General features: G+C 48.6%; 3 protein-coding genes across 3 annotated transcripts; 1 reads left to right on the top strand and 2 right to left on the bottom strand.

The window, feature by feature from the left end:
* Positions 1-146: 146 nt before the first annotated feature.
* Positions 147-5,469, bottom strand: BKA67DRAFT_523918 (putative multidrug resistance-associated protein; the record flags this gene model as incomplete). Its single annotated transcript, XM_046098521.1, has 16 exons — positions 147-372; positions 433-810; positions 873-968; positions 1,018-1,497; positions 1,572-1,713; positions 1,784-1,848; positions 1,905-1,958; positions 2,027-2,098; positions 2,158-2,786; positions 2,865-3,610; positions 3,658-3,891; positions 3,962-4,241; positions 4,302-4,522; positions 4,588-5,116; positions 5,182-5,312; positions 5,370-5,469. 16 exons carry the CDS (start codon positions 5,467-5,469, stop codon positions 147-149), a joined length of 4,383 nt encoding a protein of 1,460 aa, XP_045954525.1.
* Positions 5,470-7,446: 1,977 nt separating this feature from the next.
* On the top strand, positions 7,447-9,313 carry BKA67DRAFT_524173 (cytochrome P450; the record flags this gene model as incomplete). The annotated part of the gene is made up of 6 exons (XM_046098548.1): positions 7,447-7,574; positions 7,639-7,734; positions 7,795-8,413; positions 8,484-8,663; positions 8,734-9,033; positions 9,101-9,313. The coding sequence occupies 6 exons, from the start codon at positions 7,447-7,449 to the stop codon at positions 9,311-9,313; spliced, it is 1,536 nt and encodes a 511-aa protein (XP_045954524.1).
* A 122-nt stretch (positions 9,314-9,435) lies between these two features.
* Positions 9,436-14,584, bottom strand: BKA67DRAFT_610827 (uncharacterized protein). The gene is made up of 4 exons (XM_046105390.1): positions 12,977-14,584; positions 10,279-12,905; positions 9,747-10,198; positions 9,436-9,663 (listed from the first exon to the last, which is right to left on the bottom strand). The coding sequence occupies exons 1-4, from the start codon at positions 14,284-14,286 to the stop codon at positions 9,607-9,609; spliced, it is 4,446 nt and encodes a 1,481-aa protein (XP_045954523.1). The 5' UTR covers positions 14,287-14,584; the 3' UTR covers positions 9,436-9,606.
* Between the last annotated feature and the right edge of the window lie 608 nt (positions 14,585-15,192).

The following is a 15,192-nucleotide window of genomic DNA, read 5'->3' as shown; positions in this document are numbered from 1 at the left end:
GTTGTACATCCCAATGAGCTGGATCGTGGACTTTAGAAGGATAGCATTAGTTGGATTCTCTAATAGTCTATACATTATCAACAATAATATACAATATAATTCAAATGTCTACAGGTAAGCCGTTATTTAATGGGATTGATCACGATTTAGCTCTCGCTTCCACCCGCACGGAAAAGTGCGCTAAATGATGAAGCGGAGTCACTAAGCAAGGTTTTGGGCTCTCCGATCTCAATGAGACGGCCTTTATCAAGCACCATGACTGTGTCAAATTCGACCAGGCTTTGCAAGCGATGAGCGATCATGATGATCGTTCGGCCTGGGAACCCTTCTCTGATGAGTCGCTGAATCGTAGCATCCGTTGCGGGGTCGATACTATTTGCACGTCAGACGTCAACGAACGTAACTAGAGGTTTGAAAATGGCGATCACTTACTGGCCTGTTGGCTCGTCCAGTATTAGCACGCTGCTCTTCCGTAATAGTGCGCGGGCGAGGCAGAAGAGTTGCCTTTGGCCATGTGAGAGTAAATCACCCTCCAGTTGAGCATTTAGTCCGCCGAGTGATTCGACTTTGCTCCACAAGTCGACTTGCTTCAGGGCCTGGATCATCTCATCGTCTGGCACTTGGGCGCCCCAGGGGCCCAGATTCTCCCGTATCGTTTCATCCAGGAGAAAAGGTTCTTGAGTCACGCAATTGAGCTTGGAGCGAATCATCTCGGGGTCCATGTTCGAAATAACGACACCGTCGATGAGTATTCGTCCTTGGTGGCATGGCAGCAGGCGTAATAGAGCAGCCAAGAGACTGCTTTTACCGCTGAGACAAGATACCATTGTTAGTTACAATGGAAAATGAAAAAGTGCCTGCGAGAAACTGACCTGCCCGTCCTCCCGCAAATCCCTACACGCTCACCAGATTTGACAGCGAACGTAATATTACTCAAGGCTAGACTTGAGTTATTTTGCGTTTGTTGGCTTACTTTCGTTAGTCCGATAAACGATACTCGAGTGAATGTCCACTTACTCATAGGTCGCACTGACGCCCTCGAAAGTGATACTGCCACCTGAAGGCCACTCAACAGGAAGCGTAGTTGTTCCTTCGCCAAAGTGATCCTCTCGCGGTGTATCGTGGCTGAATCTGTAGGTACGCGACACGGCTCCTAGAGACGTCTCCATCTCGGTCCACTGCATGACAAGATCGCTCAGGCCTTTTGTTAGCGACGTAACTTGGACAACGGCCAGGCCTACCAAACCGGCGCTGACCTTTGTTCGTAGAGCGATGGCCAGTCCGATGACGACTGCTTCAATGCCTGTCACCATGAGTGCAAGTACAAGGATTAGCCACCGCTGAACACAGAAAAGGAGGTAGTAGGGCTTCTGTGATGAGTCCAGGAGAGAAAGATTCTTCTGCATATATGCCTGACTCCACCCAAAAGCGTGAATCGTGGTAATTCCCTGAATTGTATCGAGGAACAAAGATACTATCGGCGCCTTCAGTTCGATTCTGTTGGTCGATCGATGTATATGTCAGCCCCTGGTAGAAAGTTTCGACGGAACGGAAATATAGGTGGGACTGACTCAAGAAGCCGCAACTGTCTCGAAGTGCGCAAATATAATAGTTGGAGAAGATACAGGACGGCTCCAAGCACCGGTACACCTACGGCCATGTACGGGACGGCTGCTACTGCAATGCCGATACTTGAGAGACACGCAAGAAGAGCTAACGTAGGCGGGAGTCAGTGATGCCCATGCCTTTTGGCAGTTTTGAGTCTAGAACCAGGTTGACTTACCAAACAAAGTCAATAGTATGTTGAACGGCAATTGCCAGTCACACAACCTAATGTCTTGGCTAAACCTATCGAAGTACTTAATTGGGAACGTGGAAATTCCGACAGGATCTTGCGGACATACCTGTTCACTAAAGAACCCATATCTTCCGTGCTCGAAATAGTTGACATTGGAGCCCTGTTTATCATTGAAGTTAGCGTGAGGGCATGATCTTCCTTGCATTAGTGGGCTTCCGTCGGACTTACCTCATAGCGGTCACAAGCAATTCTGTATGCATGGTCTTGGATGCTTTGGATGCCAACTTGGTGAAGAAGAAACTTTGCTCGAGTCAGACGAAGCATCTTAAGACAAGGAAATGAACCCCCGAACCACTCACATTGGTGTAAATAGCAATCCCAGCGCGATCAGCGCAGCCCAAGTAGCGTACAGACCTAGCCAATACCCTAGACTGTGGCTGTCAGTCGTATCTTCTGCCCACCAGGTGAGCCAGACCCCAAAGATGGCATTGAATAAAACGTAGAAAATAGCACTGAGCACAAATATGAGGAAATTGAGCCACCCCATCGAGCCGATATAGAACCCGTATGATCTCCAGTCACCTTTCTGTCGTCGCAGGTCAGCAACCCGGGTCTGAAGCCGAGTCTGGTATTCTCCCACACTAGATTCAAGTCTGGTGCCTGCATCTGAAGTTTCTGAATCTGATAGTTGTTTTGGGGAGTCCGACACCTGACGCTGCACGAATGATTGGTGCCGTTTGGAAAGTTGATCATATGTGCCCGAGTCGATGATTTCACCGTTTTTGCCCATCAACAAGACCTTGTCCGCTAACTGCAGAATCTGCACCGCGTGAGTAGCTAGCACTACAGACGTACCCTTCGAGCGAAGGATACCGGTTCTGCCAAAGATCTTGTCTGCCACAGCAGATAGTGTGTGGCCATCAAGCGCGCTAGTGACATCGTCAAAAATAACACGCGATTTCTTGGAGTACAAAGCTCGTGCAATGGCCTAATAAGTATTTGTCAGCGTCAAAATGGGAAACTTATACTTTCAATGTTAAAATTCGATATCCACGCCATCACTCACAATTCGTTGTCTCTGTCCGCCACTCAATTTCGATCCTCTGCTACCAACAGAAGCAGCATCACCCTCCGGTGCCTGACCTATGTCCACGTCGAGCTCGCAACCCTGAATCACGGACTGGTACCATGGATCATCCATCTCGGACTGACCAATGATGTTATCGCGAATGGTTCCCTCGTAGATCCAGGGTGTCTGTGAACAGTACGCTATGTCTCTAGAGGGGAGCGCACACGATTCTTGTCCTTCGTTCGATGATAGTAGGCCCTTGAGGACTGTGGATTTGCCGCAACCAATTGGTCCAGTAATTGCAGTAAAAGAATTTGGCGTGAAATAGAGATTTGGACTCAAGATCGGGACAGGTCCGCTACCCTTTGAATCTTGTCCACAAGGCTGTTCTGGATGATGTTGTGTTGCATGTGTTTCATCGCGCTCAGCACTCTTCTCTCGAGTCATAATGACATTAGTGTCATTGGAGCTGCTAGTTGTCGTTGTTGTCAGGACAGGGGTTTCAGAAAGTTGAAGGAATGCTTGAATTCTAGCAAAGCTTCCAACTGATTGCGCTCCCATTGGTATAGCAAGGAGGAGCTGCATTGCGGGAGTTGATATAAGGTTGAGGATGGAAAGGCAGGTGACTGCTGTTGCCACTGGAAACTTGGTTTGATGTGAGACCATCCTCATAATCGAGTACGCCCCGAAGGTGATGAGAGGCCCCAGAATTTGGGGGGCATAGGCTGCAGTTGAAATTAGCACTATACAAAGGGTAGGACAGTGGAGGGGTCGTTTTGGGAGTTTATACCACATGCCAATGCGAGACAGTTAGTGATCCTGAACTTTTGAGAAGTTTTTAACTCGTCTTCCCGCTTCTTTTCAATTTTTGCCTCCATTTTACTAGATAGTCCAAGAAGCTTGACTGACTGCAGAGAGCCTAGAGCGTGAGTTGTAAGGTTGATTCTCCCTTCAATGGCTTGAAACCAAGAGTTTTGATGTCTCGGAACTTTGAGGCCTACGGTTGCGACCAGTATAAATGTCACTATAACAAATTGTAAGCATTCACAGCCGCACAAAAGGCCACAGAAACCACCAGTCCAGTATTCGCTCACAGAATATGACAATTATTGGAACGCAACAAACGGCCCCAAGCTGGCGATAGAGGAGGTAGGTGCCAATGCTTATTTTCAAGAGGCAGGTCCACGGATCCAGAAGCCTCCACCATGTATCAACAATCTTCTCCACATCAGTAGTCATCAAAGTGAAAGCTGTTGATCGGTTGACGTCGCTGCCACTGCATTGCATCAGTTTGGAGTAGATCATGGGAACAAGTGCGCCACGAGCTTTTATCATGAGTCGATTTGAGAAATGAAAGCCCCAAGGGACGAGCAACTACCATCAGCATTGTTAGCTGATAATCAAGTGTTTGGCCGAGGCTGTGTAGGCACTTACCGCGTTCAAAATTGAAATACAGAAGAACCCCCCAAGAAGGCCGTACCCAACATTCATAGGCGTCGTTGGCGACTCCAGAAACGTGACTAGTTCTTGAGTCAGGGTTGGCTGGCAAATCTGTAGTCCGACCTGAATAGCATTTGAGATGAGAACGATAGAGAACTCTTTAGGGAAACTGAGAAGAACATCGAACATCAGCGCATAAGACCCTTTTGGAACGTCTAGTCCCAGTTAGCTCGAGCACAGGCATGGAGCCAGGGGCGTTTATTAGGGCTCATTCGCTGACCTTTTTTCCATCTTGATTCAACTTTACCAGTAAGTGCCTCAGAGGACAATTTCTCGTTGATGGCTGGGAGGTCTTCGGAAGAAATGACACCCTTGAATCCCGCAGACAGTACAGGGATCAGCCAGATGAAAAAAGCACGAGTAAAGAGGCTACTACGGAGCTCTGATGACGTTTCAGAGAACTCAGGTAGCAGAATTCGTGTCTTCTCTTTGGTCTCTATCAGAAGCAGTACTAGTTTTGCGATAACAATTGCTATTAGGATACTGGCCACGATGTGTTGTCCTTCAATTTGAGCTTGGGTCCTAGCTCTAGCCGCATCCATGATTGATGTCAGAAACAGGAAGGCTGATATCAAAAAGGATGGGCGAACAGCATTACGATGCTCCCAATGGGAAAGCACGGCGAGGAGGATACTGGCGCATAGTTGAAGCGTTCCGGAAGAAATGAGTATGGTGCGATAGCTAGCTTGAGTTGTCGAAAAGAAAGCCAAGAGAGCAGCTTGTAGAGCACCTAGAACCGCGAGACCAATCTATTTTGAGATTATTAGCTGAATTCGACTTGAGGATGGCATCAAAGAACAATACGGCCGCGTACCAACTTCGTCTTATGCAACCAGCTTCCCTTGGTCTTGCATGTCCGTCCCCAGAGGGATAGCAGCCTGCCCGGAAGAATGACGAGAAGCAGGCATGCTGGGCCAAGAGACAATATGCTTTCTTCAAAAGTGACTACGCGCAAATCCGTAAGCTTCCGAAATACAGGTCACGATATGGACTCATGAATACCTGTGAAATCGAACCCGCCACGGCATTCTGTTATCCGCGGCACGGTAGGGCCAAATGTATCGTCCCCACAGACCTTGGTATAGTTTTCAAGGAGCGACATGACGCAGAGTTCAATCGCGCACTGCTAATAGTAAAGCACATTTACAACGAGTATCTGCCTGTCTAGTAATTGCTGACACTGCCTAAGCTATTGAACCGCGTTGCTACACCAGCCTCTTGTGGCTGCGACCACCTCATCGTTGGCTAGCCACATAGCTGAGCTGAATAAGATGTTAATATTTGTGAATCCTTGCTGTTCAGAGGCAGGGTTGGCAGGCTTTGTCTGGGCAATTTCCTCAAGCTCCAGACGCTCCCCGGTTCCGAGGCAGTGTGCTTATCTATGACAAATTAGCTAAGACGCGAAAAGCAGCGGCCACACTTATTGACTCCATCAGATTCATAAGTTCCATGCATGACTTCCGTGCAACCCAGGCAGCCTAGAATTTCCCTAAGGTTAGTATCAATACAGTAGAGAATCTATGGGGCACTTGTCTCCATCCTTGTACGGGCCCGTACGGATTACATGGGTTGGAGCTCGGATACGTACATATCGCTCGCCCCCAACTCAGGGATGACATTCATCCCCGATAGACTTCGTGTACATGCTCAATGCTCAGGAGGTTCCACTTCCAGGACGACGGAGGTAGGGTTGGCGCGGTGAAGGTTCAACACTCATTGCAGGGTCCTATGCCGTGGAGTCGGGAATTACCTGCATTTCTGCAACCGGGGGGCTGCGTGGAGAACGTCAAGGTCTCCATCCATTCCCGATGCAGCCCATGCAGAGTACTTTGTACTTTACTGCTGTATTCATTTCGCTTTCGGGTAAGGCTCGTCCCACTATGGATCCCCGCATGCACGCCGTAGGAAGTCGGGATGGCCTTGCTGCGATTGGCAAACTTCGTCATGCTGGCTCATCAGCAGTATCCCTCTTTGCATACCGCCGATCAACCTAACACTTCTAGTGTACATAGGAACCCGCACCGGCCGGCAAATAATGGGGCGCCTAACGGTAGTATCGCAGGGCAAATACCGGGACTCCCACCAAATCCCATTGAAATTGACACAGTTTGCTTAAGCTGCCGAACGCCCCAAACTCATGAAATGACAACAATGGAACTGTTGATGAGTATCCATCAAGCTACTACTGGATTCTGGTACGATTTCCAACTACGTCGGTTCTTTACTCCATAAAAAATAGTTTACGTTTTTTATGTGTATAATAGGGAGGGTCGCATTTCCCATGCGGATGTCGCTGTCGGCGGTCGGTGGTCGGTGAAATTTGTCCAATCTATGGAGTAAGACCTAGACCCATAGCTCCATAGCAATCAAGAATATGCATTTATACCATTTAATACATTGCATGGGACGGCACGATACTTGACAAGGGGCAGAACTATGCCACTCTAAAGTATATGAGTTGAGATATTGCGGCATGAATAACGGAGGCCGCCGAGAAGGAGTCGGGTATTAGCTATCAGGTGAAACCCAATGAATCTTGTCAGCATCGGAATCGGATCCTTCGGCTCTAGACCTCCAGAAACTTGGATCACAAGGAGTATTGCCAGAGTTCTGGCCCCCAAAGTAACATCGGTCACCGGTGGATGCCCAAGGATTCAAATCCTTCGTCCGGCGCCCAGACTCGGTGCCGTCGGCAGCCAGATGCTAGTATGCTTGTAGAAAACTGTTGGATATGCAGTCCTATTCCGATGTGAAGCATAATATGGTCTATATGAATACCATTGCTGAACGGAGACATCATAGGTTACTTACTGTAGGAGCTGCAAAATTTGCAGCTCTTGGTCGTACGAGTTTAGCCCGACTGTTCAATGGCTTCCGAAGTGCCCATTGTGTCGGCGCTAGCTGATCGTTATTCGCCTAGACTAGTTGCTTGGTCGCTATGTAAAATGTCCTTTCATCTCTATACCTAATAACCAATAATCGCAATCGACTTCAGGCTACTACAATGAGGTGATAATCTTCTTTTCTCACCACAATGATCTTAGTAGGCATGATGAGTGTTTCAACTATTGGCGTTGTTATGGTGGTGGCAGTGTTGTTCAAGTACTTTCTTACAAGCCGCCGACCTAAAGATTTTCCACCCGGTCCGCCGACTGTGCCATTCATTGGAAATATCACCCAAGTGCCTCGTGTCAAGGCCTTCCTCGAGTACGCAACCAACATGTAACTTATTAAAAATAACCTTGTGTCCATAATAACAATAACTACTCAGGTTCCAACGAATGCAGGCCGAGTATGGCTCAATCATTGGCTTGAAAATCGGCTCTCAAAATTTTGTCGTCTTGAATAGCTACAAGCATGTCAAGGCGTAAGTTATAATCCCAGTAGATGAGCTATCATGTCGTGCAATGCTGAAGTTTGGTGCAAGTCTTTTCGATCAGAGGGGCTCAATCTACTCCAGCCGGCCCAATACCTATATTGCCAATGAGGTGGTGTGCCCAAACGAGATACATCTCCTTCTTTTGCCGTACGGCGCGGAGTGGCGGAAGCAACGGAGGATCTTGCAATCTCTCCTGAACGTGAATGTGGTAGACAAGCTACTTCCCCTCCAGGAAGCTGAAGCCACACAGACCATGTTCCAGCTCATCCAGGACCCTCAAGGCTACTATGACCACATCCGTCGATACACCACTGCCGTCATTCTTGCCTCTGTGTACGGCCAGCGCGGGGCTCGGTTTGATTCGCCCAACGTCCAGGCGCTATACCATGCCCAAGATCAATTCACCGCCATCCTCGAGCAGGGGGCCTCTCCGCCGGTTGATGCGTTCCCGTTCCTGAAGAGGTTGCCCGAAATCCTGGCGCCCTGGAAAACCAAGGCGAAGGCCGTACGCGAGGAGCAGAAAAGTCTCTATCTCAAGCTCGTACAAGAGACCAGAACACGGCTGGAGGCTGGAAAGGGCGGTGATTGCTTCCTACGTACGATGCTACAAGACCAAGAGAAAAACGACATGGACGACGAACACCTTGCGTACTTGGCCGGAAACTTGGTAAGTAGCTACTTGTTGCCTCCGTCGCAGAGTTCTATTGTCTGTTTTTTTGCCCCTCTAACCTTAATAGATGGAAGCTGGCTCGGACACCACTGCGTCTACTCTGCTCTCTTTTCTTTTGGCCATGATCAAATATCCGGAAGAATATAAGAAGGCTCAAAACGAGGTCGATAAAGTCAGTGGATCATTAAGGTCCCCGACGTCGGAAGATATCAGTTCTCTGCCTTTCATCAAGGCATGCATGGACGAAGTAAGTCGAGGATGATACGGCTCAATCAGGTTGTATTTGTGTCTCGTTCCATTCTAACTATACCTCGCAGACACTCAGGTGGCGTCCTGTGGCTCCTGGTGGTGTCCCGCACGCCCTGACCCGTGATGATACCTACGATGGATATGTCTTACCTAAAGGTACTGTCGTCGTTGCTAACACATGGGCCATTCACAACGACGAGACTCAATACGAACGACCTGGTGACTTCATGCCCGATCGTTTCTTGGAAAACGAATACGGAACTCGAGTGGCTGTCGATACAACCATGGATGACCATCGGCGAACCTCGTATGCTTTTGGTGCAGGGAGAAGGGCGTGTCCGGGCCATCGTCTAGCCAAGAACTCCTTGGTAAGTCTTACTACCTTAATATGCGCGGTGTTTCAATTCTTCAGTGCTGACGGCAATTTCGAATAAGATGTTAAATATGGCCAAGATAGCTTGGGCCTTTGATCTCTCACCAGGCCCTGGGCCTGTTGATGATGATATTGAGACGGCTTACCACGATGGGTTTCTAATTGCGCCTAAAAAGTTCCCCATCCTGATAACACCACGTTCTGAAAGACGTAAGAATGTCATTGAGAATGAATACCGTTCCATCGAATCATTTTGGGAGAAATACGAGGACTAGAGCTTAGGGGATCCGCTAGCAAGATGAACCTATATTATAGAAGTTGCTTTCACGATTGAAAATGTCTTTATCTTGCGGCCAATGTAAGACGTTACTAATAAAAATCTTTCTTGAAAAAATATCTCTATCGAACATTAATATGCGCCCTGAATGATTAACAATGAAAAGGTACAGCAAGTTGTTATCGAAGTCCTATGCGGAAGAGGGTGTAAAAATGCTAAGTTAGAGCCTTTTATTTCAGCTGACACCGACGAATGGTCATGGCATATATATATCATACAAAGGGATATATTTTAAGACTCTCCAATATATCTACATGCCTTCCAAAGCTGAGCTGCTGTTTCGCCAATCTATGCAGATTTGGTCAGTACATGCTTAAGTTTGGCTTTTCCAGAGAAAGGATGGGATATTGAGGGCTGTGGGCAAAACCTACATTCTCTTCCAAAAATGGCTCGAAATGATTTCCCTGGATATAGAGAACCTCGACATGGTCACGAACCAGTTCCTCCCAGGCGGCTACAGACGAAGTCCGTGCATCCTGTTGACTGAGCCAGTCATAGCGCACGTCACACAGAGCCTCTGTGTCCAGGACATCCTGGCTTCTCAGCATGACAGTTTTTATGGCCTTAGAGAAAGACTTTGGCCTGTAGCTGCCTAATAGAGAAGCATTGAATAAGAACTCTTCCTTCAGTGCATTACTGCTGCTGAGTGCAACATTCCGGAACTGAGCATTCGACTTGGTGATGTTGGCAATGAGGGCAGCTGGAAGAGGCTCATGATTGATCGGACTGGGCGAGTCAATCAGTACAAGGCCTTTGACCTCGAATCCGCGAGCCGTGAGTTGTTGAGCTGCCTCAAATGCTACTATTCCGCCGAAGGACCATCCTTTATTTACCTAATTGTCAGCCATGAAAATCAAGCAATCCCAGAAGGGATTGATGGCCAAGAGAATGGTTGAAACTTACCGCCCAGTATCAACGGCGACGATCGGTGTTTGGGATTCGAAATGATCATTGAGACATAGTGCTCGGCCATCTGATTAACGCTGCGGTGGAATCGTTGCTTGTCGCTGTAGCTTCCAAAATAGGGGTCACAGAAGGCGTATGTTGTACGGTCATGATCACGAAGACGCTCGTACATGCCAATCTGCCCGCTGCCATCGTGAAAAAGACAGAGAGGAGTTTCATTCCCTGTGGAGATATGCAGTATCGCGGGTAATATATTGGAGCCACACACGGCAACAGATGGACTTGTGTAGTCTGAGTCAGAAGCAGCATTATCAGTACCTTCGGAGGAGGATCCTCGTGGAGTAACAACTTTCCGTCCGGGGATGTCAACGAGCGTCTTGTGAAACTTTTCCAAGGTCGGTGGCAGCAAGACCAACGACAACATATCATCCATTGCCTCGAGAGTCTCGCATTGGGACAAAGCGTAATGACTCAGGCCAGTCTGTCCAGGGAATAAGCGTGCCAATTTCGAGGCTATCTCAATTTGCATCAGAGAATCGATTCCAAGGTCACCCAGATATTTAGTGTAGTCGATATCCTCTTCGGCGAAGCCACCAACTTCCATGACGATGTTCTTGAGTACTTGACTAATCCCAGCCTGAAATGGGGTGCTGTTTTGTGACTCGATAAGAGAAGAATCCATGACCTCGTCATTTATTGGAGGAGTTCCTAAGCTTACTTTCAACTGCATCTTCGCTGGCATCGCCGCCTGATGCTGTACAAATCCCTCATCTCGAGATTCGACGCTAGTGGTTGATGACATACGGGAGAGGGCTTGTTGGAAAGTGGAGAGCTGAAGTCTTTTGAATTCCATGCCTCGAATGACAGCGACGACTTTGCCTGAACTGCTCAGTGCGATCGCGTCCGCGAGAATGGCACCTTTGATCTCCAACAGGCTGCAATAGATATTGAAAGAGTCAGAGTAGTCGATGCCATGATAGGCAATTTCTATCGACTCCACCCGGGCACAAATGCCAATCTCCTCCGACCCAGTGGCAAGGTTCGCAATGAAGCCTGCGGCGTGCAACAGTGTGTCAGTAAAGACAGGGTGCGCCAGATAGCCTTCTTGGGAACCATATTCAGATGGTACCTTGAAAACGCCGATCCCTTCAAGGTTTGAATCAGCCACGTTCAGATAGACCAAACTTTGGTACTCTGAAGAGTATCTAACCACGCGTGTGAAAATGGTTTCATAAAGAAGCTTGGTTCGAAAAATACTCGTGTGGTCCCTTCCAATACCAGAGAAATATCGACTTTGCCTCGTCACAACTGCCTGGTCTCTTACCCAGCGGGGAGTGTTGACATTAGTTTCTTGCAACGAGACGCTGCCAGTGCAGTGCAACGTGTCAGTCGAGGCTTGGGTCGAGCTGCGTGACGTAATTTTGAATGCTGCTGCTCCAGAAGATGAGCTGTCATCCATTGTAATTTGCACGCATACGGTCACAGGAACTGCTTCTCGTGGCATGTATACCTGTACCAACGGCCTTGAGAAACTCATTTCGCTGACGACCATTACCTGGGTGTTGAGAGGTTCGAGCAGAGCTTGCGCCGCCTCCAGGGCGAGCTCGTGGAAGACTGAGGCGGGGCAAATGGGAGTTCCACCGACGTTGTGCCCTGATATCAATGATGCAAGAATCGTCATGTCGGTCTCCAGGATGAGTTCCTTGCTTGAAGATCCGGTTGTGTTCAGCCAGGGCAACAGACGGTACCCAGTCTTGACGCGGTTTATACAGTCAGGCCCTGCCGTTTGTACATGATCACAAGTATGGACAATTTGACGGGATTCTTGGAAAGGAATCAAGAAATTCGAACCCTCTAGTAGATGGCCAGGCAAGCTTGTGACTTTGGCCGACGTCCCGGTGAAAACCTCGCGCCACTTGACCGTAGTCCTGAGGAGAGAAATTCCGGCTAGCGTCTCACTGATGGATACCCATGCATCTCGACCCTTTTGTAATGTACCAAAATACACACAAGAGCTGGAGGGGATCGCAGTTCGCAGCATCGGCAGTAATGCGGGTTGTGGGCCAATTTCGAGGAAGTGAGCGCCATCAAGAATATTTGTTCCCATTGACAGCTGTAGGCTAAGCAGGCATTCGGAAAAGCGCACTGGCTGTCTTGCATGATCTGCGAAATATTCACTTGAAAAGTCGTTGCGAAAGAGACGCCCGTGTACGTTAGACAATACAGGTATTTCAGGTTTTCCGAACTTCACCGACCGCCCAAGTGTGCGTAAAGTTTCCAGGATGGGGTCCATGGCTGATGTATGAAAAGCGTATGGGACATTAAGCAGCTTGGTCCGGACCTTGCGGGTCTTGCATTCCTTCTGAAGCATGTCCAGTTGCGCCAGCGGACCGCCAATGACGCAATCGCCGGGTCCGTTCAGGCACGCGATGGTCAGTTGGGCCAAGGCCGGGCTCTCTGAAATGATCGCTTCAAGCTCTTCAGGAGCCATACTGCAAGCAAGCATCCCTGACGTGTCGGCAAGGCAATTTTCGCCCATCATTTTTGCTCGGGATGCCACCACGCGGAATGTGTCCTCTGGCGTCAACGCCCCCGACACGCAAAGTGCTGCGTACTCGCCTAGACTAGTAGAATATCATCTGTCAGTTCTGAGGACATTCAAGGTTTCAATTTGTAGTGACAAGGCTTAACGTACCTGTGGCCCATGACATAATCAGGCATGATTCCCCAAGACATGAAGATCTTGGCAAGCGCATATTCCAAGGCAACGCAGGCACACTGCGAAACCATGATTTGCTCCGAGTCCGTTAGTGTATCTTTGACCCCTTGTTCTTCGTTTATGATGAAGTCAACTATACTTGGGCATGCGAGCTCGAGCCCTTGGATGATGCTGTCGCATTTCATGATGATGTCTTTGAATGGAGGATATGTGATCATCAACCCTTGACCCATGCCGCGATAGAGGGCACCTTGCCCAGTGAAAACGAACACATTGGCTGTGACAATCTTCGCGGGTTTGGAGGCTGCAACTTCGGAGTATTGCAATTTAGTCAGCAAATCGTCCACAGAAGTACATGCGAGTGAGATGCGGTATTCATAGTGATTACGCCGCGCGGTCGCAGTGTAGCAGATATCCTTTAACGACGGTCGATTTTCGCTTTTGCGTAGAAGCTCAACGTGTCGACTGACCGCCGAATTTAAAGCTCTCACTGATTTTGCTGATAGTGCGAATACGTACGCGGATCGTTCTTGGATCCTATCTTGTTTCTTGCCATGCATATGCTCTTTTGGAGATTCAGCCCAATCTTCCAAGAGAAGCGATGCATTAGACCCAGCAGCGCCAAAGTTGTTAAGAACAGCTCTCCTGGGTGTTCTTTTGGAGTGGCTCCATGATACAGTTTGTCTTGGTATGATCAAACCGGATCCTTGGAGATCGCCGAAAGCGGGGTTGATGTTAGCCAGCCCAGCTTGGATGGGTATCTTCCTTTCACGGAGCATGAGCAATAGCTTGGCTAGGCCAGCTGCCCCCGATGCTGCTTCACAATGGCCAATGTTGCCCTTGATAGAGCTCACCATCAGCGGGTTCGTCCCCGAGTGATGCTGACTAAAGACAGCCCTCAAAGTCTCGATTTCTCGTGCATCCCCAGCCTGTGTCCCAGTTCCGTGTGCCTCTACAACACCAACAGATCCGGGGTCAACATTTTTCTGTTGGAGTAACCGCCTCAATAGATCCGTTTGCGTTTGACTGTGGGGATGCGTGATGGAACTAGAATTGCCGCTCTGGTTGGTCAAGACGTTTCTGATGACTCCATGGATACGGTCTCCTTCGGCTACGGCATCGGACAGTCGTTTGAGAACAAACAGGACGCACCCTTCAGCCCGGCAATATCCGTCAGCAGCTGCATCAAAGGGTTTGCAGTTTCCCGTCTGACTCAAGAAGTGTCCTCGAGATAGTCCAAGGTACATCTGGCAGATAAGATATATGTTAGCAAATACGGATTTCATATCTGAAGTATACTCGTCTTGGAAGTTGTGAAACGATATACTGACATCAGGGCTAGTAATCACGTTGACGCCACCCGCGATAGCTATTTAAAATCTGTATCAGTATGAAATCGATGGAAGTTGATGTGATAGTCTTACCTGCGGTGCAGTCACCGTTTTGTAGCGCTCGAAACGCCTGGTAGATCGAGACTGTGGAGGATGAACACGCTGTATCGATTACCATGGATGGACCGCTAAGCCGGTAAAAGTAGGATATCTTTCCACTGTGAAATGCTCGGAGTGTACCAGACGAATAGAAAGTATCAATGTCGTTACGAAGGTTGTCGGTGTAGTCTCCAGTCGCCAAACCAATGTAACATCCGATGGTGGATCTTTGGAATGACGGCGATGAGTCTGGTACATAGCCGGCATCCTCGAGGGCTTCCTGAGCCCCATGCAGCAAAACTCGCTGTTGGGGATCCATGGATTTTGCCTCTCGCGGAGATATGTTAAAAAACGAGTTATCGAAGCTGCAATATATATATCAATGCCCGTATTACTCAGGTAGGTATGCATGGAAGAGACTTAGACTTACGTGAAGGGGTTCTCAAGAAACGCGCCGTTCTTGACAGGCATCGATCGCGGCTTATCTGAATCCTCCGCATAAAAATCAGAGAGTTCGAATCTGTTTCCTGGGATTTCTTGCACCACATTTAGCCCTCTAGATATTGTTTCCCACAAGTCTTCGGTGCCTTTTCCGTTTGGAAGCTGCACACTCATCCCGACAATTGCGACGTCGTTATCGTGATCGGACGACAGCTCGGCTCGATTGCCGCCAGTTTTGAACGCCGATAGATCCAGCAGCGTAACTCTGGAATCCAGCGGTTCAAAGTCTGGAAACAGGGAGCCTGAGCTCGGGCCGAACGA

Source organism: Truncatella angustata, assembly GCF_020726525.1.
Source record: "Truncatella angustata strain MPI-SDFR-AT-0073 chromosome Unknown BKA67scaffold_8, whole genome shotgun sequence".
Lineage (NCBI taxonomy): Eukaryota > Fungi > Ascomycota > Sordariomycetes > Amphisphaeriales > Sporocadaceae > Truncatella > Truncatella angustata.
This window is presented reverse-complemented; position numbering and strand designations above follow the sequence as displayed.